Raw genomic sequence first — 20,993 nt, forward strand, 5'->3', positions numbered from 1 at the left:
TGGGAACTGTATTTTGTTAAAGGAGCCGACATCAGCCCCAGACTCTAGCATCCCTGAAACTTATAACAATGCCATTTTTGTATTATGTAACACAGGAAGTTAGAAAGAAAGTTGCTGCTGAACAGGACGCTCCTATTTTCACTGGAGAAATGTTGGAGCGTATGCACTTAGCTTAGTTGGAGCTGAAACCATCTTGTGGATTCTAATTAGTTCTTCCCATAGATCCAAAAACTGTTGGTGGGTCAAATGTCAACTCCACCCTATTCAAAGTGTGGATAGGGGGAGGGAATGGAGAAAGGGAAGTTCAGAGCTGGTGCCACACAATGCACAAGGCTTCACAACCCTAAAAGAAGTAAAGAAAGAGTGTCCCTGTTCTAGTGCAGAGTTCCTTGCCTTTACCACTTAGCAACCAGTGCTGTCTCTTGTGCCTCCCATGGTTAGGCAACTGTGTTCTTTTCTAGGCACCTCTGGGCTGAGATTAGGGCATGCATTGCCAAACCGGTTCGCTCCCATCAGACTCAGATGCCATGGCTGTTTTGGATTCCCATCACCATCCAGGCAGCAGCGGTGTTGGACTCCAACTCCCATCAACCAGTCTGTTCCAGTTCTGACACCTTGCCCTTTTTTGAACCTTTTCCGTGATGGACAGGAATTATCTCACATCGTTGCAGACATCTCTCTCTCTCTTTTTCTCCTGCCCACACACAGAAGATCGCTGCCTGTTCCATGTGCACGGATGTCTAAGCAGAGCTTTCCCCCTCTTGCTTAAAGATACCCTCAAGAGGAAGGAAAAACAACAACCCTAATTGCCCTGTAATATAATATATAATATAATTGCCCTCTAATAACTGCAGATCAGAAGGAACCTCTTCGATGGCAGAACGTGGAAAGGAAGTGCGCCTGCACACCACGCAAGGCTCTCATTTAATTGCATGTGGATTTGCACATGCGTATGCACGAGCTGGAGACAAGCAGGGCCAGGCCATGGTATTTGTGGCCTGCCGCAAAGGATGAGATAACACACATACGCACTGGTTGTACAGAAGCTAAGGACACGGATGGAGGCTTCGATCCATCTCACCCACTCCCAACATTAACAATATTCTGTCCCCAAGAAAGGAACAGCCTTCTCAGACCCAAAGCTCCATGTGATGGGACACCTGGCAGGCGAGAGCGAGAGATGTTCCGTTGCTCCTGCTTCCTCCTTATTGTGAGATTACTCAACGGCTAACTCAATACAAAGATCATGTTCCCTTCTTCTTCCCTTCCAGCCCCGCCAGGCAAAAATGTTTCTTACCAGGCTCTGCGTGCCTTATTCTAACACAATTCTGTCACCCCGGGGGACCTCTTTGCAAAGGAAACTGTTCTCCCTGAGAGCAAGGGTGTCACTCTCCTGGACCGTATGCGCCAAGCTAGCAGCAGCTGAGCGCAGCCAGGTGTTCTCTGGAGAGCATTGCTTGACTGCATAGCAGGGAAACAATTTCAACTTTTCCCTGAAGCAAGGCACTTGAGCCTGGAGTGCAATATTGATGCTTTACGAGCCTCATAGAATCATAGAACTGCAGAGCTGGAAGCAATGGCTGCGATTTGTGGAACTGGCACTGTACAAAATTGATATTTTAGCATGGCAACACCTACACTTTGGAACACGCCGACATTGATAGTTAGCTGATTTCTGATTTTACCTTTTTGAAATGGGTTTTCTTGTATAGCTTTGTGTGTAAATGTTATAAACCAGTCTTACATATATATACATATATTTTGTGGACGGCTGTGTATCAATTTTTTAAAATAAATAAATAAAATAAAAGTGAATGCATAGGCATGAAAGGCAGGAACACAGAATGCTGGACCACGGTTTAGCACATGGGTCGGCAAACTATGGTCCACAGGCCGGATTAGGCTGAATTGCCTTCTGGATCCGGCCCAGAGATGGTCCGGGAATTGCCGCGTGGATCGCCAGCACGTGGATCGCCAGCATGCATGTTCTTTTCCTCTCCGTCACATAGCGGCGCTGGCGGCGCCTCCTCCCTCCCTCCTCCTGTCTTCTCTCTGCCCTGTCTAGAGGAGGAAGGGGGCTGGGCTTTGTTGAGCTGCGGTTGGCTGAGCGCCCCTCTCGAGTGGCTGCCATTTAAAGCAACCCCTCTCTGGAGCAAGCCCTTTCACGCACCTCTCATCGTCCTGCCGCCACCACCAGCCCCCGCCGTTCGGAAGACACAGGTGAGCCTGCCTGGTGCTCTTGCATCATTGTTATTATTTTTTCAAAATATAGTCCAGCCCCCCACAAGGTCTGAGGGACATTGGACTGGCCCCCTGCTGAAAAAATTTGCTGACCCCTAGTTTAATGTTACGTCAAACCCTTGGGCAACCTGGATCAGGTCTCTCTGTCTCGTGCTCTCTCAGCCTCTAAAGCCAGACTAAAGGGTGGGTGACCTGTTGCTGAGAATTGGTTGTGAGGAGTAGGGAACCACAAATGCACATTCGGGAGCACCGTTTGCAAATGAAAAGGGAGGAAGGGATCAAGATGTGGTTGGCAGCAGCAGAAGGAGGAGATGTTCCTGGTTATTACAGATCTCCCAGGGAGCAAAGCAATGGGGCAGAAAGTTTCGCTTGGCTGGGTGCCTAGAAAAGAACAAAGGCCTTATCCTTGTCATCACCCAGTTTGCTCCAGGACGCTATGCTTGGGTCTGCGTGCCACTTGCATGACATACAAGAGAAGAGGAATTAAGGAAGGGGGCCAAACTCTCGCATTGCCCTTTGGTTTCAGTTGGCAGGAGGGTGCGGTAGGTACAGAAGAACATGAGTGGAGCCTACAGGATGCTCCCTGGATCCCTTTTCGAAAACTGACATTACATTGGCTATTTTCCAGCTCTCATATATGGAGGCTGATCCGAGGGACACGTTACATAGTTTTGCTAGAAGATGGTCAATTTAGTATATGAATTCTTGGAGGTCTGTCAGGTGGGTGCCATCCAGACTCAGCAATTGGTCTGCTTTTATTTTGCCTGTTACGCCTAGAACTTCACCTCTCTCCACCACTATCCGCCTTTGTTTCCCAGGCTCACATCCTGCAAAGACACAGGTTATTTCTCCTATATCTTCCATCATGAAGACAGATACAAAAATTCATTCAGCTTCTCCATGATCTCTTTATTCTCCTTTACAACTTCTTCGACTCCCTTGGCATCCAAAAGCCCTAACGCCTCCCTAGACGGTTTCCTGCTAATATATATTAAAAGAACTTCTTGTTGCTAGGATGATCTCTGCTTGAGACAACTGCAGTACAGACGGGATTTGAGAGCCTTGGCTATGCATGACCTCCCCTGTCGAAGGCAGTATGCCTCTGGTTAGCAGTTACTGGGAATCTCTTGAGCTCAGGTCCTGCTTGTGAGCTTCCCTTGTAGGCATCTGGCCGAACACCGGAGCATCTAGGATGTGGGTCTTTGGCTTGATCCAGCAGCCAGGGGCTTCTTACATTCGCACTAAATAGATGTGTGATTAAATATATTCGGGCCAGTTAAGACTTTGGCTTTCACCCAATCTGGTTTTGTAAGTTTGCATATTGCTACACATCAATAACGTTGGTTTTCCCCCAATGAGTATTCTGGACAATTCCCCCACCTGTAAAAATTAACAGCTCTATTTGGGGGGGTTGCTTGTGGTGTTACTATGCTATTACATTGCTATAATATTTATTTATAGCCTGCCCTTTTCCCAGATGGACCAAAGAGAAGTTTTCACTCTTGATCTAAAAAGGGAGCCACTCTTCGTGGAAGCCCAAGAGGTTTGCCATTTTCCTTCCTCTCCCCAAAACTGAGGGGCCGACTCTTGAATTCAAACATCATGGTATCTGGGCAGGGTCTATGGGTGGAGTGCAGAGTAGGCCCAAGGGGCTAGAATTCAGGAATGTTCACCTTAAAAAGAATGATGTGGACAAGCTAGTGGGTGTTCAGAGGAGGTTGACCAAGATTATCAAGGGTCTGGAAAACAAGAATTATGAGAAATGGTTGAGGGAGTTGGGTGTGTTTAGCCTGGAGAAGAAGAGACTGAGAGCGGATATGATAGCCATCTTCAAATATCTGAAGGGCTGCCACATGGAAGATGGAGCAAAATTGTTTTCTGCTTCTCCAGAGCACAGGACTTTGGATCGATGGATTCAAATGACAAGAAAGGAGATTCCAATAAAACATTAGGAAGACCTTTCTGACAGTAAGAGCTGTTCACCAGTGGAATGAATGGGCTGCCTCAGATGATGGTGGACTCTCCTTCATTGAAGGAGTTTAAATGGAGGTTGGGCAGCCATCTGTCGCAGATTTTTAAGGTGTGATTCCTGCATTGCAGGGGGTTGGACTAGATGACCCTTGAGGTCCCACCCAATTCTTAGAATTCTATGTAAACACACACACAACCTTGTCCTTGCTTTTCTAGCAAATGATCTGAAACTAGAAACCCAGTCAGGCTAGTTTTTCCTTTCTTTGTCTTTTTTTAAATAGCCCCCCTGCTATGTTGTGACATGGATAACCACTGGAGCCTGCCCAAGCGAAAGGCAGGTCCGCATTCCCAGCAGCGGTGGTGGTGGAGAGTGGGTGGGCAAAGGCACCCAAGAGGTATGCTAAGCATTCCTTCTGATCTGGTCACGCAAGTGGGCACAGGTGGATTTGTAACAAGACGGTCCAGTCCTTCCGAATGCACATTCTCTGGGAGCCTGAGTTCCCGGCGGGTCTCAAGAAGCGACGTACTGCCAACATTGAAAAGAAAGTAAGGAAATTTCATCCCACTGGCTGAAACGTTTAGGTGGGTGTTTATTGTGGGATTGGGCACACGTGCAATATTTTCTGCAGCGCCCACATGTCATTGGCATCAATATGCCAGCTGCCCTGTTCCCCTTTAATCCAGATTTACCCAAAAACACTTGTTTCCAACAACTCGTTTGCAATATCAGAACAGTTTTGCAGTACAGTCTGAAGCCCCAACAGCAACTCCTCCTTATGCCGTGCCCTGTTTTCTCGTTGCTATTGTTGGCGGCTGTTGCCATTGTGGCATGCTCTGTTTTGCCTCAGTGACAACACATCCAGGGCCAGCTTCTGCTCACAGAGCTGTGAGGATTAAATGTTTGGGCAAATGGGGCAGAGGACCATGTATACCACCTTGAGCTCCCTGAAGGAAAGGTTGGATGTTAATAAGAAGAATTACTACTGCTGCTAACATACATGGTTCTTCCGCTCTTCAATTTATCCTCACAACAACCCCGTGAGGTAGTTGGGGCTGAGAGGCAGTGACTGAGCTATATGTCTTGTGGGGATTTGAACCCTAGTCTCTCCCAGGTCTAAATCCAGCCCTCTAACCACTACACCACACTGCCTCTGGTTATATCCTTGCGTCTATGCACACCCTCTGCCTTCCCTATTATTTTTTGGTGTACTCCTAACTCTCAGCCAGGATCACAATGAGTGTTCTCTGCAAACGTCAAGGAGGCTCTGTTTACCTCCTGGGCTCCCATCTCCCCTGCTAGGGTTCCATTAAGTCACAAAGTCTACACCTGTCTGAGCAAATACTGTTAAAACCCTAATTAGAGGGGCATGGGGAATGAAATGAAAAGAAAAGAACGCCAATTACAGATTTTCCTGTTAATCAGTCCCAAGACCTTCTGACCTTCCTGGTGGCAAGTGACACAGAGGAAAGAGCTTCCCTGCATTTCAAGGGTGGGACAGATAGTAATGGGATTAAGATCCTGCTGACACGCTGCAGGGGGAAGAGACCAAAGGCACAGCTATTTATGGTTGCAGGCAATCGAAGAGACATCAGGACCTCTAATTGGAGCTAATTGGGGCGGTGGGGGTGGGCGGGGGATGACCAGTGGTTATTCCATGGCCTGGATCTTGACCTTGAATGCTGCAAAGCTGCCCACACTTTCTGTGCTTCTATTAGGATCTATTATATTATTATTATTATTATTATTATTATTATTATTATTATTATTGGTTTATTTATACCCCATTCTTTCCCCAGACTGCAACTCAAGGCGGCTTACACAAATTCAAACAGCAGAGACAAAATACAAAAAAACTAAACATATATAAAATATAGCTGTTATAAAGTCATTAAACTCTGAAAGAATTTTAAAAATATATAAAAAAACAAATAAGCTGAAAATACAGATAATAAAACCAGCCCTTTCCTGAAAAAACAGTCAATTCCCAAAGACCTGTTGGAAGAAAAGTGTCTTTACCTGCAGGCAGAAGGGCAACAAGGAAGGAGCCAGTCTGGCTTCTCTAGGGCGGGAGTTCCAAAGTCTGGGAGCAGCCACTGAGAAGGCCCTCTCCTGCATCCCCACCAAGCATACCTTTGAGGGTGGCGAGACAGAGAGATGGGCCTCCCATGGAGATCTTAGAGCCCGGGCAGTTTCATACAGGAGGAAACTGTTCTGAGCTGTATAACCAGCACTTTGTGGACCGGTTGTCTGCAGAAGCAAATCCATGTAAAGCACATGACTTCCCCCAAAGAATCCTGGGGACTGTAGTTTGTTACGGGTGCTGGAAGTGGTAGTCCTTTGAGGGGGAAACCACAGCTCCCAGGATTCCTTGGGCAAAGTCCTGTGCTTTAAACACATTCATTGGCTAAGCTTTAACTGTATAGTGTGGATCTTCTAATGATAATCTAAAGCAACCTTCTGTGTCCCTGTGCCCACCTGGCTCAGTATTGCTCCCTCTGGCAAGGAGTCTCTCCTAGCCCTACCTGGAGATGCCAGGGCGGGGTGTGTGGGATTGAACCCGGGACCTTCTGCATGCAAAGCAGGAGCCCTACCCCATGGCTGCATCCCAACTCAGTATAAACGTCTTCCTATGCCTTGCATAGGGACGCGGGTGGCGCTGTGGGTTAAACCACAGAGCCTAGGACTTGCCGATCAGAAGATCGGCGGTTCGAATCCCCGCGACGGGGCGAGCTCCCGTTGCTCGGTCCCTGCTCCTGCCAACCTAGCAGTTTGAAAGCACGTCAAAGTGCAAGTAGATAAATAGCTACCACTCCAGCGAGAAGGTAAATGGCGTTTCTGTGCGCTGCTCTGGTTCACCAGAAGCGGCTTAGTCATGCTGGCCACATGACCCGGAAGCTGTACGCCGGCTCCCTCAGCCAATAAAGCGAGATGAGCACCGCAACCCCAGAGTCGGCCACGACTGGACCTAATGGTCAGGGGTCCCTTTACCTTTACCAATGCCTTGCATGTCAAAGGTCTCAGGTTCAGTCTTCAGCATCTCTATGTAGGGCTGGAAGCTGTGAACAGGGTTAGCAACAGGGTTTTCTGCGAATGGATCCACACATAAAAAGACAAAATTTGCAGAAATGTTGTATACGCTTTATGTCACATGCAGATTTGTATCCTACTTTTGGAGGGGCAAGCCCCCAAAATAAATCTGTGTTGCTTCGAATGTGCTTTAGAGGTATAGCGTTCACAGCCTGTGTTGCTGTTATCAAATTCAGCAGAAGGAAGATGGGGGGGGGGGGCAAAACTATAGTTACGTAGTTTTTTAGGTGCCATTGGCTCAGGCACAACCTATTGTTGGGCTCCATGCTTTTTGCCCCACTGATTTCAATGCTCTCCAGCCACCTCTGCCTGAAAGAGACCGCTGCCAGAAACCTGGGAGACCTGCTGCCAGTATAGCACAGGGGTCACCATATGGCACCTGTGGGCATGCATATGCCAACAGAGCATAGCTGTCAACTTTCAGATTTGAAAATAAGGGATCAGCAGCCTCAAAAATAAGGGATCAGCAGCCTCACCTGTCCCGGGGACAGTCTACGGGATATCTAACAATCCGGGATAGCAGCGGGAAGCAGTGGGAAACGGCGCTGGAATAAGGGAATTTCCCGCAAAAAAGGGAAGGTTGACAGCTGTGCAACAGAGGCATTCCATCTTTGCGCTGCCCCCATCATTTTAGCAGCAGCAGCAGCAGCAGCAAATAAAAGTTTGCAGCTTGCACTTGGTGGTGTGTTTTTTTTGGGGGGGGGGGGTTGAATCCGTGGCAGTTTGTCCGGTTCACAAACATGCCCTGTGCCCTCAAATGGAGGGTCTAATTCAGTCTGAGGCAGTTCCCCTATGTCCCTGGCTGCCTTTAAAAGGCAGAAATTCAGCAGGTGCACTTCCCTGCATCGCTGAAAACGTGCTTCCAGGTGACATTTCACCTGTCATGGAGCTATTAAGGCATGAGGTTCCTGTCAGGAAAAAAGCCAGGCAAATCCTGAATAACTTGCGTTGTGGCAGCTGCTGCTGCTGCTTTTACATGGGTCCTTTTTTATTATTCTACTTGGTCAGGGACAGGAAATAAGAGGAAGGTTTACACAACCACCAGAGGAAGACTTAGCAACCATAAGTAGGTGTTTGATAGGCTGTGGCCCATGCTGGTGTGTGTATGTGTTGTGTTTTTCTGGATCTGGCCTAGCACAGCCTCATGACAACAAGGGCCACAAGCTCCGTTGCCAAGCAACCACCACTTAAGGACAGCATCCCCACAAGCCCTTTGTGGCCTGGAGCCACTGTTGAAGATGAGACGAAGTATCTCACTGCTCGGAAGTTGTCCACCCTTCACCCTAAGGCCCCAGAGAGCTACTGCAATTTAAAACGCAACGTTAAAAATAGTTTAAAAGAATTTAAAGAATTTTAAAAGAATGCCTGAACCTATCCAAGTGCTCATTTGGGGCCTGTTTGCCGTGGCCTCTACCATCTGCCACTCTTCGGGTAGTAATCAAGGGGCGGGGGCTGGGTTTGTAGGGCCACAGACTTTGGCCCCTGGGCCCCAAAGCTGAGTCTCAGTTGCCCCACAAAGCCCCACTGAGCCTTGACATGGCAAGTCCTGCCTTAAGTGACAGGGAGTGCAGACACCCCTGGAGTCTCTCTCGCCACTTGGAGATTGGGGTGCACAAAACAGTATTACCTCTCATTCCTCTCCCTCCGTCTTCTTTAAAAACAAAATAAAATTCATTCTCAACGTTTGTGAGCCTTTGTGGGTATTATGCACCCCACCCTCTGCCTGAAATCCAGCATTAAACCTTGCAAGCTGCCAGATGAAGGGAAATTGCAGGGGTGCGTGTGTGCCGTGACTCAGGTGGACCCCAACTGGGGAAGAAAGAACAGCTCCTGCCTTCAGATGCAGACCTAAACTGTGCACAATTCACTGGAGCAGAGTTTATAAAACTTAAAACGTTGCTGAATGACACAATCTGGGGGTGGGGCTCTGGAACACTTGACACGTTTGGGAACATTTGTTCTGACACTGCAGGTGTTCGGCAAAGCCTGTTTCAGAACAGAATATTGTTATTTAAAAATTGGAAGAGAAAGGCAATCAAAAGGGTTGTTTTTCCCTCTCTCCCCTCCCTTCCCACAAAAGCTCCTATGATTCCATTTAAGCGTTGGGGGTTGCGAAAGTACAACCTGGCACCGAAGGATAGAAGAGGCGATTTGAAGGCAGAGCAAATTGAACAGAGGGAATCGTCTGGCTGGGAAGAGTCCAAAAGCAGAGGCCTTGTGGCCCTCAGCAGCTGTCCCCTCCCCTCCGGGCAATTTGTGCAGCCCTGAGTAAAAGCTTGAACCAAGCCTACAGATGCCATGTTGCCACGCTGCATTCTGCTAGACCTCATGGAGGAGTTGCTCACACAATTCTCCTTCCACCAAGGGTTTGGTCTTCAGTCACATCCATTATTTTTAAGGGGACTTCTCAAGAGTAGGCATTACACTGGATACAATCTTAAATAAATAGTAATGGGTGGTATTCAACAAAGTAATGTACTGAAATGATCCATTGATTTTAATGGGTCTACTCTGTAAAATTAAGCAGAATAGCACCCCAAGAAACAAAATAAATGGTGGATTAAAGCATTGCTTTTCCTTTGCATTACAGAAAGCAGTTAAAAGCTGCATCAAGTGGATTAGTAGTGCCACCTGGTGATCAGGCCAGTTTATGACAGGCTGACTTCTGCCATGAGCCAGAACTCCACAACCTCCCCTTCCTTTTACACACACAGAGGTTTTCCAACCTGCTTTCATGTGCAAAGTCACAGGTCAATTCTCCCAGCAGACAAGGATTGATGCTAACTTGTAAGGGTTTTTTTTTAAGCTTCGATTTTTCTTTCTTTTGTAAAATCAAGCAAGATTCTAGTCCTCATGGTGCCAGAGCCATATGACAACAGGTAGCATCTGGCAACAGCCCTCAGAGACAAGGAGTGGACCTTTGGGCTTTTACTCTTATCACAAACCGCCACTTCCCCTGCCATCCATGTGCAGCACCTTTGTCATCTCCAGAGCAGAGTTGGAAGAGAAGGGGAAATGAATCCACTTGGGCTGACATAGCAGCGCATCCCAAATTCTGATTGCCGCAGCACCCTCTGCTACACCAGGCGATGTCTGAAGGGAAGGATGAGAGAAATCTGATTTGCTTTATGTTTGAATGCAGGCAGCCCCAAACTCAGCCCTCCAGGTGCTTTGAGACTACAACTCCCATCATCCCTAGCTAACAGGACCAGTGGTCAGGGATGATGGGAACTGTAGTCCCAAAACATCTGGAGGGCTGAGTTTGGGGGTGCCTGTTTTAATGCAAACCACTGGTTCAGAGTCCCATGAAAAACTCTTGGCAGGACTGGTCAGAGGATAAGGAGCAGCGAAAGCTTTGATACTATCAAAGTGGATACTATCAGACCTGGGGGTGGGGGGAGGTATTTAAGTGGGTGCTAAGAAACAAGGGTGGTGGTGGTGGTGGGGTACTGGATCAACTTTACAGTTAGAACTACATAAATAGTTTTAACTGGATTTTGAATCAATGTGCAATTGATGGGTTACGGTCTTGCATCTTCCTTCATGGGTTGTGCAAACCGCTATTGTGAATGTTTTATAGGATGGGGGCACTAGGGATGAGTTTATGGAACCAAAGAAGCCCTGGTTGGGGGGGGGGGATGGGAACCACTGCTGCAGAACAGGACACTGGACTACATGGGCCTTTGGCGTGATGCAGCAGTCAGGTGCTTTCTCATGCTATTATAGAGACTCCCTTAAAAGAAAAAGGAGCATCCAGCTGCAGTGAGGGCCTAGAGGAATGGGCACCAGTGAAAGCAAAGGGAGCGATTCCCACGCCCCCAAAGGAACTGGTTTGCAGGGGTGTTCCCTTGAGATCACTCGTTCAAGAAAAAGAACCCAGGCTACACAACAGATGCCAACCTTAATTTATTGGATCAAATGATCAACCCTGTTTATTTGATACACTAGTAAGAGGGAAAGGTAGAAGTGTAGTTGAGGACTGGGAGAAATGGTACATTTTTAATCCTGGGGTAGCCAATATGGTGCCCTTCTGATACTGCTGGAGGACCCCCCTCCCCAAACTCTGCTCAGACCCAACCAGTGTGGCCAATGGTGAAGGATGGAGGCTGCAAGCTCCGCAACATCTGGAGGGTATTGCTCTGTATTAGCAGAGGAACAGGGTATACCACCTGCTCCAGGTTGGGAACACCTGTTTCAAACCCAGGAATGGGGTTATGAGCAGGGCAGATGGGTGGTGGTAAAGGTGGAGATTAAGAAGCAGTACTGAAAGGGGAAAGGAGACCTGGGCTGGAGATGGAAAAAGATGACAAAAAACAACAGATCAACATGGACCCCTGAGTTTTCCCCAAAATGGCCTAAGCTCAGACCGAGTTGGCAATGCATTCTTTCAGACAGCAAAGAGGCATGTGTATGTATGTCATGTTCCTGACTACTTCCCCCATAAAAATAATTCTCTCCACTCAGAAATCAAGGGGGAAGAACCTTGCCTAGTGCCCACCCCAGGCATGCTAACTTCTCTTGTATGTGGAAACATTTAGTTCACCCCCCAACACAGGGGAGCACCCAGCCCACAGCAGTCTGATGGGATGCCACCCAACCACAGGTTGGGCATCCCAATGAGAACGCAAAGCCCAAAGCTTTGTAGCTCTTAACAGATGGGTGGCAGGCAGAAATTCAATCTGTGCAGCTTCTCCCAGAAATGAGAGGCCACAGTGAAGTGGGAAGGGAAGCAGCCCAGGTGGAATGTCTGTCTGTTGTGCAGCTACTGAAGGCACAGAGCTCCTGTGAAGGGAAATGAGGTGGCAGCACAGGGTGTGAGGAGTAAGATGGCTATGTGCATACTCTAAGATTCCTATGTTTTAAGAGCGGCAGAGAAGGAGATACCTGGCAGAGAAGTCTGCTGGGTAAGGCTTCCCCATCCCCCAAAGTTCTTTGACAGGAGTCTTCTCGGGGTCTGAATTTGCCAGCTCTCGCTGTGGAACAATGACGGCGAGAAACCTGACTTTATATAAAGTATCAGATCATAACCAGATCTGGAGCACATGCTATGCCCTGTGAGCTGCCTGGCAGAAAACCAGCATCCCTACTCAGAACCTAACCCTCCCCCCCCCAGGCAAACAGGAGCCATCCACCATTTAAAAATAGTAATAGCAAAGAAAACTCGCTGTGGCTGACTACATTTAGCTTCAGGAGGTCACTCGATTTCAAAAGTTGTTTATGAGACGGAGGGGGTGGGGGAGAGGCTTGCAAATCAGGAAAAGGAATTAACAGCGCCAAATATCAAGGCATAGCATAGACCAGTCCATCCTAATTCTCATGCCGTGTGGATACTCCAACTTCCATCATGCTCAGTGTGGCCATGCTGGCTGCAGGCTGGTGGGAACTGGGGTCTTGGACATCTGGAGGAGGACCAGGTTGAGGAAACGCAGACATTAAAGCTCTGCTTGTTAATGGAGTGGTGAAGCCTAAAAAAATAGGAGCCACAGCTCGATAAGAATACCAGAAGCCCCTTTACTGGGCATGTGCTTACTCTTCAGTCCAAATATGGCCCCAGCTCCACAGCTGTTCTCCCTTGGCCTCCCCGCAAAGAGGCAGAGAGGATGCAGAATGCCACAGGGCCTCGTTTCCCCAGACCTACCTTCCTTGCCAAGGGGCACCGAGGCACCATGCCATGAGGCAGCCTGTCACTAGGTTTAAGCACAAGGACAGACCTTCACTTTTCACCTCCTGCTCAAGAGTGGAAGAGGCTGGGTGTGGCGGGGCATAGAATAGCTCCGATCCCTTCCCCAGTGCTCCAATGTCAGAGCATTGAAGGATGCATTCCCACAGTTCACTGGGGGCTTAGCTGTTGCAGAGCAGCCCAGGATGAATTAAAAAGAGCAGGTGAGGGGGTGGGATTTGTGGGGAGAGTTATTGTGGAGTGGGAAGGGCAGAGGAGGGGCAAGCCAGTGGAAGGATAGATCTTGAGGACCATCTGCATAGGAAGGTTGTAATACGGTGGCCCAGAGGAGTGAGGAAAGTTGGTCTCAAAGTTTCTGTCCCCCACTTAAAATTGAGTGCAAATTAGATGTCCCCCAAAGCGCCAAAAGGCCCAAGTCCCCACGTACCAAGGAGCCCATGCTACGCAAATGGCCATCAGCTGCCTAAGGCTGTCAAAGTCACAAACACCTTGTACTGGCCCCTGGAAGTGGAACACGTAGAAAGAGGAAGCCCTGTGACATGTGGCCTGCTCCACAGACACCAGCTAGCCGCCCCGCCTCCCTGCTCCCGCCCTTCAAGGCTTCAGCTTCAGCCACGGGAAGACAATGGTAAGGATGGAGATAACGGAAGACGTCAAGCCGCAGAGCCCCACGAACCCTGGGTTGGTCTTGTACAGGCCCAGCTTGTCCATGGGGATAAAAATATCGCAGGCGTTTTTCGCCAGGTCCAGAAGCAGAGGGGGGTTGTCCCTCAGCACGTGACACAGGAGGCGGACCTGCAGCTTCAGCCTCAAGATCAGCTGCTGGAGCCGGTGGTCTTCCCCCACTCTGGGGCTGTCTCCACCACCGCCTCGCTGGCACTTCCCATTCGCCTCATGCTCCATCAGCAGCCGGATCTCATAGGCGTCCCTGCTCAGGTTCATGATCAGTGCAAAGAGGTAATACCTGCAAAAAAGGCAAAGGGGTGGGGAGGAAGAAAAGTCCTTAACTTCTGTTAGGGTATAGTTCCGTTCCACCTTAAAAGGAACAGGCATGACTCTGGTGTGTCAGATGCCTGTTTACTTCCAGGACAGGCTTGCTGGGAACTTCCGTTTGTATATTGCTTTTGCTATACTGCTGTGTGCTTGGACACGATGGGAAGCAGACATGTTTTTTTCCTTTGTTGCTGAACTATGCTGAATAAACACCTGTAAATAATGCTTACACATGTCTCTGTCCGCCACTTCCATTGTGAGAAGTACTCACTCTGATTAGAGCGTGCCAAGTCTCTAAAGGTATCTGAGGCTTATGATATCAGCTGTGACAGCCGTCTTACACAGTGTTTTTATTTGCAGTCAGCAGACCGCTGCAACATTTTATGCCCATCAATAGTGTAAATAAAAGCACACATTCATACAATTAAAAAAACCTCACCTGAAAGACCGCTGGCTCCATTTCTCCTGGTCCATGTGCGGGGCGAGACCTGATTTCCCTGCCCACAGGATATTGTCACAGGCGAAATACATGGCTCTGTTTAGATGGCTGACAGTGATGCAGAAGCGAAGGACCATGTCTGACAGGTGGATGGCCCGTTTGGCCGCTTCCAGGGCATCTGAAGAATTCCCCAGCCGGAACACTGGAAAGGAATCCCAAGTTAAAGCGGTTGTCCCACATTGGTCTCACTTCTGCAGCTCTTTAAAGGAGAAGCTCCAAACTGCAATCCGATTTGGTGTCATCTGGCTGTCTGAATGTGTCCTTAGACAGCATGCGTTTGCCTTAGGAGTGGCAGGAGATGGGGCCAGATAGACCAAGGGGATCTTTAAGAGGCCAGATTCTAGGACAGCTTTGCTAACTAGGATAACACAGCAGCTATGAGACAGGGGAGCTAGGAATCATTAGGTCCCTGGTTTGCATTTTACTGCTGATATGACCTCATTAGACTGGGTAGGCCATTCTCAGCACCAATAAACCCCTGCCATGTGGGGAGAGGATCCTTACAGCAACCTTGCAAGGTAGGCCCAATATAGGTCTACCTTATAGGACGGCTGTAAGGATCACAAGGTTGCATAATGCTGTACAAGTTACTATCCAACAAATAGGTTTTCCTATCCTACATGGCTGCACATAACCAACTGTGGCAAAAACCAAAATCACCATCTTCGTTTAGTTACCTGGGGGAAGGTTCCTACTTGCCAGAGTGGACCAGGCAACTGGCTACTTACAAGCCTGGACTAACAGAGCTCAGGCACAAACTTTCTGGGAAGCCTTGAGAAACCTGCTTTATCAGTCTACGTTCCCTATCTGTAAAATAGTAAGGTGTACTGAAACAGTAAGGTGTACTGAAAAGCAGTTCCTAAGGGAGCTGCTACATGGGGAGAAACTTGGGGCCTCTGAGGCTTACTGGAGGAAGTCTGGCTGAACTATGTGGGTGACTAGAGGCTGGGTGAGTGGCTCTTCAATATGATCTAGGAGGGCTGCTCTCCTGTATAGTGGTACCTCGGTTTTCAAGCGTCTTGGAAGTTGGATGTTTCAACTTTCGAACCCCAAAAACCCAGAAGAAACTGCTTTGGTTATTGAACACTTTTTGGAAGCCAGACATGCCATGCAGCTTCCATATTGAGTTTTCCGGACGTAAATGCTTCCAGAAATGCATGCTTCGGTTTTTTAACGTTTCGGAAATCAAACGGTCTTCTGGAATGGATGACGTTCGAAAACCGAGGTTCCATTGTACTTTGAAGCATTTTACAAATTCGAAAAAAGGGCAAAATGATGCAGAAACAATTTAGCATGAATAAATGAAGCCTGCCCTTTTTTAATACCCTATGTCAGTGGTGGCCAAACTTGGCCCTCCAGCTGTTTTTGGATGACAACTCCCATCATCCATAGCTAACAGGAACAGTGGCCAGGGATGATGGGAACTGTAGTCCCCAAACAGCTGGAGGGCCAAGTTTGGCCACCACTGCCCTAGGTCCACCAGATCCTGGAGTGGAACTGGGTGTGCTGAGAGCAGCTGACTGATTGCTGGAGGGGACACAGTTGTGGGAAGCCTGAGGAGGCAATGAGACCTTAGTGCCTGCATGTAAGCCCTAGAGTGAGGAACTGGGGCTAAGTCAGAAAGTCCTTCTTCACACAGAACATAGCTAAACTATAAAACTCACTCCCACAGGTGGCTACCAACTCAGATGGCTTTATAAGAAGATCCAACAAAATCACTGAGAAGGCTGCCAGCTGTGATGGCTATGCTGCTCCTCTGCAGTTGGCAGCAGCAAAGCTTCTGAATACCTGTTGCTAGAAGCCACAGGAGGGGAGAAGACTCCTGTGTTCAGGTCCTGCTTGCAGGTTTCCCACAGGCAGCTGGTTGGCTGCTGTGAGAACAGGATGCTGGACTAGATGGGCCAATGACCTGATCCAGTAGGATCTTCTTAGGCTCTTAAGTCGGCAGGTTCAGGAGTACCCTCTTTTCTGTAAGATTTTGGGGTGGTCTGTGGGTTTGCTTGGGTCCTGGGTGAGAGGCAGGAGGCTTGAATGGTGCTGAGTGTGGGGAGGTGTGTTAAAGGAGGGGCTAACATCAGTACTCAGTTACAGTACTAATATCCAAATACATTAGTACCTCGGGTTACATGCGCTTCAGGTTACAGATGCTTCAGGTTACAGACTCTGCTAACCCAGAAATAGTACCTTGGGTTAAGAACTTTGCTTCAGGATGAGAACAGAAATCGTACTCCGGCGGTGCGGCAGCAGCGGGAGGCCCCATTAGCTAAAATGGTGCTTCAGGTTAAGAACAGTTTCAGGTTAAGAACGGACCTCCAGAAGTTTTTAATCCGAGGTACCACTGTATATATTTGCATTGCATTTGCGTTGATGCTTTTACTGCATGTTTGTAAAATGTGTTTTTTTCCCCAAAAAATCTGCCCTGCACTGCATACATGTATACTAAGTGCTACAGCAATTTCCTCAAATAAATAAAAATGAATCCCTCCCCAACCCTCTCAGGTCCCAGCCAACCCCTCTTGCACTCACACTTGCGCCCCAAGCTCATGTGAGCCTCCAGCTGCTTGATCCTAGCAATGAAATCGGGGCTGGCCCCATACTTCTGCAGTGAGTAGCCGAGCAGAGTGCAGGCATACTGGGCAGCCCTAGGAGGAAAGAAACAAACAGTGGAAAGGTGTTAGCCTGGTAGAGAAGATACTTGAGGTCCCAATGAAATAGCCCTACCGCAATAGTTGGCAAACGAGGCAAAAAGTATTTATTATTGCTTGTTAGCCACCCTGAGCACGGCCTTGGCTGGGGAGGGTGGGGTATAATATTATTATTATTAAAGCAAAAAGGAGGGGAGGTATATACTTGTGCTGCGTAAGTGGGTCCATGAGAGCTTCCTGGAATAATTAAATATATAAATATATACAGGAGGGTTTTCAAATTAGGATATGTCACATAAATATCAACATTCTCCAACTTGATGCCTTCCAGATGTTCTGAACTGCAGCTGCTCCCATTAGCCTCAGCCAACGCAGTCTACGGTCAGGGATGAAGGCATATCTGGAGGGCAGTGGATGGCAATGCAAGGCTTGCTTAAGACCCCCAATCACACACTGCCAGGCCAAACAGAGAGTGCAACCGACATAGTCTCAAGCTCCGGCAAGCCTCCAGGAGGGGAGGGAGAAAGGCAACCACACCGAGTGCTTGTTATGTCCTTGAAGTTTGAACTTTGGAGGAGCTCTTGGCCAACCTAAGGGTATGCAGTAAGATGTGAGAGGAGTGAAGGAGTTATTGCATCACCATATATTCCTGCTGCTACTGAATCATGAACAGAAGCAAAAACACTCTGTGGACAGACCCTTTCTCTACAAGTAGAATCATTTTGCAAAGGGCATCTAAACAAATTAACTGTACAATCCTGAACTTTAAGAAAAGCCTCCTTTGCTCAGGAGTCTTCCCAGCTGGGAAAAAGCAAATGCACCCTGAGAAACATTAAGGCGCATGACTTACAAATGGATTGTGGAACCACTAACCACACAATTGCTATTGGCCAGTGGAAGAAAATTGAACAATCTGAGATTTTGAGTGCAGCTGTGATGGGGAGACGGGATTGTGTCGGCCCAAAGCAAAAAGTAGCAGGAAAGAGAAGTACGTTGGTGGTTTTTTAATTTAAGGTTTATTTCCATCAAAAGAGGGTGTGCTTTCCCTGAGTTTGTAAACTTTTTAAACAAATAAAAAAATAGCTCTTCTAATGCCAATGAGATAAAGTTCATCATCTTTAGTCCAATAATGCAGAGGACAGGGTGTGGCCGAGAGTGTGTGGATTAAACCACCCCTGCAATGGAACCCATTTTGATGGGGGTGGTTAAGAGTAGTGTATTACACAATGCTGCAGTCCAGCATAGTTACCCTGGTTTTGGGCAGGGAGGGGTATGGAAATGCAGGGGGAAGCAACTGTAAAGCAGATTGCACTGCTGGTACAATTAATTATGGGCTGGGGGAGATGAAAGAACTGAGGGTGTCAGTGGTGAGTGGGAAGGAATTATTTGGCCACCACTGAGAAACAAGGGAGGAGCAAACCTGCAGTACAAGTCTTTCAGAGACAGACGTGCCAGGTCACATCACTGCTCAGTCAACAGATCTACCAAAAAGGCTACACATGTTCTCCAATACCAATACCAATTATCTTTGTCTGGAGCATTTACTTTGCCCCCGCTCCTGGAAAAATCCCCTTATTTCTTTCTTAAAAAAAAAAAATACACAATAAAAATCCATTTAAAAGGCATATAGTCAGAAAGTAGCCAGATGAGAAATCAGGACCTACTGTCACACAATTTGGGAAGGATTTCTGACCTACAGCTGTTATAACAAGGAAAACAACAGAATGACCCACGTGCCCCAAACAATGCTAGTGAAATGAGGAAATTGCACAGGAAGGTGTGTGCGTGCAAAGGTAAACTGAAGCATATTAGTGTGTGGAAGGACTACTTGGAAGCAACAGCCTGGATTCTTATAGCCCAGAGATGGAAAGGCGGCACAATTCCGGCCAAAGAAGAGCAGCAACTAAAATTGATGAACTATGCTGAAATGGCAAAACTTACAGGAAAAATTAGAAACTAGGAAGAGGCAGATTTTAATAAAGAATGGGGAAAGTTTATAACTTATTTGAAAAATTATTGTAAACAATTACATTCATTGGTAAGCTTGACAGAAAACATGTAGTAAAAATTTGAACTATGGATTGGCAAAGGATTTGTAAAATAGTGTTATGGAATAGATGCAGAGAGAAAATCATTATATGAGGATGCACAAAGGGGGAGGGGAGGGAAGTCAAAGGGGATTTTATGTTTTTATTGTGTTTATTTTTATTTTGCTTATTGTATGTAAAATTGAAAATGCAATTGTATTTTCCTTTCATTTTTTAAAAAGGAAGTCTAATAATAATCAATAAGAAGGCAGCATGCTGTAGTGGTTCGAGTATTGGATTAGGACCTGGGGGAGACCAGGGTTCAAATCCTCACTCAAATCCTCACTCTGGGTGATCTTGGGCCAGTCACTGCCCCTCAGCCAAACCTACTTTCCAGGCTTGCTGTGGGGATTAACTGAAGATTAACTGAGGAGGAGGAGAATCATGTTGCACCAACTTAAACTCCTTTGAGGAAAAAAAGGTAGGATATAAATGTGACAAAGACATAAAAACAAAAAGTCTTTTCTCTCTCTCTTTGACACCTGGTACAAGTTGGTGGCTCTACCAATAAGTCTCAAACTCACCCCCCCCCCAAAAAAATATGGCTTTTGACATTTGAGAGGTTATATAGTTTAAAGGCACACCTTATTGTTTTAGGATTGTGAGTTGTCTTAAATTGTTTTTAATACTGAGTTTTAGTTTGCTTACTCATATTTCTTATCCTATTGGCTACTGCATTCACATCCTTTTTCTCCAAGGAGTTCTCAAGAGGTCACATAAAGTTCTCCTCCCGCTCCATGTTACCCTTACAGCAGTTAGGCAGAGAGAGAGAGAGAGAGAGAGAGAGAGAGAGAGAGAGAGAGAGAGACAGACAGACTGGGCAAAAGCCGTGGCCGAGGGGTGGGGTGGGGTGTGTGTGTGTGTGTGTGTGTGTGTTGAACTCTGATCTTTCCTGGGTCCTCGTCCGACACTTCTAATCACCACCCGACACCCTGGCCCACCTTGGGATGAAAGGAGGCTGATTAAAGTACAAATTATGATAAATGATAAACCAAAAGAAACAACAAAATAACAATGACTAAAGAAATGTAAAATATTTAAGAATAAAGTAACAATAACCTAGTGACAACACAGTATTAATAATGTGGATCATAATAACGAACCACGATCATTACACGAATCCCCCGCTCCCCTTCTCCCAAACGAAAGGCGCCCCAAGAGCACCGGGAGCGGGTTGACTCTTGATACCCTTCGCGGTCCCCTGCCTCTCCCTCCTCGCCCTCCGCCGCACCTGAAGACCCGCTCCTTGGCTTGGCTCTGGGCGCTGAATCGCACCCAGGAATCCATCGCAGCAGCAGCCTCTCCTCGGCGAAGGCAGGGCCCCCTCCTTCCCTGGCCTCCTCCAGGCTCGCAGGCAGCCCTCGGCAGCTCTTTCCTCGGCCTCGCAGGGCCACACCGCCCTCCGCCTCCCTCAGGGCCGACACCGCCCCCGCCCGTCCCCTCGGCCGCGAGCAAATGAAATCGCGGTCCCTTCCGGGGGCAGTACGGCAGCGCCCGAGGGACAAATTTAAACACTGAAAATGGTCAAAGGCTTTGTTGTCGTTGCGGGGGTTTTGTGCTTTTCTTTTAACTGGCTCGCTCTGAATCACTGCTGCTCCTCCGCCCGCCTGCCCCCCTCTTAAAAGCGATTGGGGGAAATCCCGACGCTTGCTATGGTTCGCACGGTTCTCATTGGCTGATCCTAAGAGGCTGGGTCGGCCTTCTCTTTATCCACCCAAGCTGGGCAGCCATTCGCCGGCCTCCCGGCTCCTCCCCCCTGAGGTGTTCACGACGGCGATTGGAGGAAGCC

At 47.8% G+C, this 20,993-nt stretch overlaps 1 protein-coding gene and 1 long non-coding RNA gene across 3 annotated transcripts; both read right to left on the reverse strand.

Moving 5' to 3' along the window:
* Nucleotides 1-1,952: 1,952 nt before the first annotated feature.
* On the reverse strand, nt 1,953-7,658 carry LOC310833783. Its single transcript, XR_014558928.1, has 3 exons — nt 7,208-7,658; nt 6,230-6,840; nt 1,953-3,980 (listed from the first exon to the last, which is right to left on the reverse strand). It is a non-coding gene; the product is annotated as an uncharacterized lncRNA (long non-coding RNA).
* A 3,534-nt stretch (nt 7,659-11,192) lies between these two features.
* On the reverse strand, nt 11,193-20,819 carry PEX11B (peroxisomal biogenesis factor 11 beta). Of its 2 annotated transcripts, XR_014558915.1 has the most exons (5): nt 20,436-20,819; nt 16,999-17,114; nt 14,413-14,614; nt 12,035-13,944; nt 11,193-11,582 (listed from the first exon to the last, which is right to left on the reverse strand). XR_014558915.1 is itself a non-coding variant. In XM_083716557.1 (4 exons), the coding sequence occupies exons 1-4, from the start codon at nt 20,489-20,491 to the stop codon at nt 13,575-13,577; spliced, it is 744 nt and encodes a 247-aa protein (XP_083572683.1). In that variant the 5' UTR covers nt 20,492-20,777; the 3' UTR covers nt 11,193-13,574. The 2 variants fall into 2 exon arrangements, 1 of the variants encoding a protein (XP_083572683.1); XM_083716557.1 differs by having other exon boundaries at nt 11,193-13,944; nt 20,436-20,777.
* Between the last annotated feature and the right edge of the window lie 174 nt (nt 20,820-20,993).

The sequence above is a fragment of the Podarcis gaigeae genome (genome assembly GCF_964106915.1).
Source record: "Podarcis gaigeae genome assembly, chromosome: 16".
Lineage (NCBI taxonomy): Eukaryota > Metazoa > Chordata > Lepidosauria > Squamata > Lacertidae > Podarcis > Podarcis gaigeae.

What these genes read in the sequence shown, in the direction of transcription:
- PEX11B (XM_083716557.1), bottom strand. Translation starts at nt 20,491, where the DNA reads ATGGATTCCTGGGTGCGATTCAGCGCCCAGAGCCAAGCCAAGGAGCGG. An exon ending in GCCAAGGAGCGGGTCTTCAG is followed by an intron (nt 17,115 to 20,435) that starts GTGCGGCGGAGG and finishes CTTTCCTCCTAG; the next exon opens with GGCTGCCCAGTATGCCTGCA. An exon ending in TGGAGCCAGCGGTCTTTCAG is followed by an intron (nt 13,945 to 14,412) that starts GTGAGGTTTTTT and finishes CCTTTTTTGCAG; the next exon opens with GTATTACCTCTTTGCACTGA.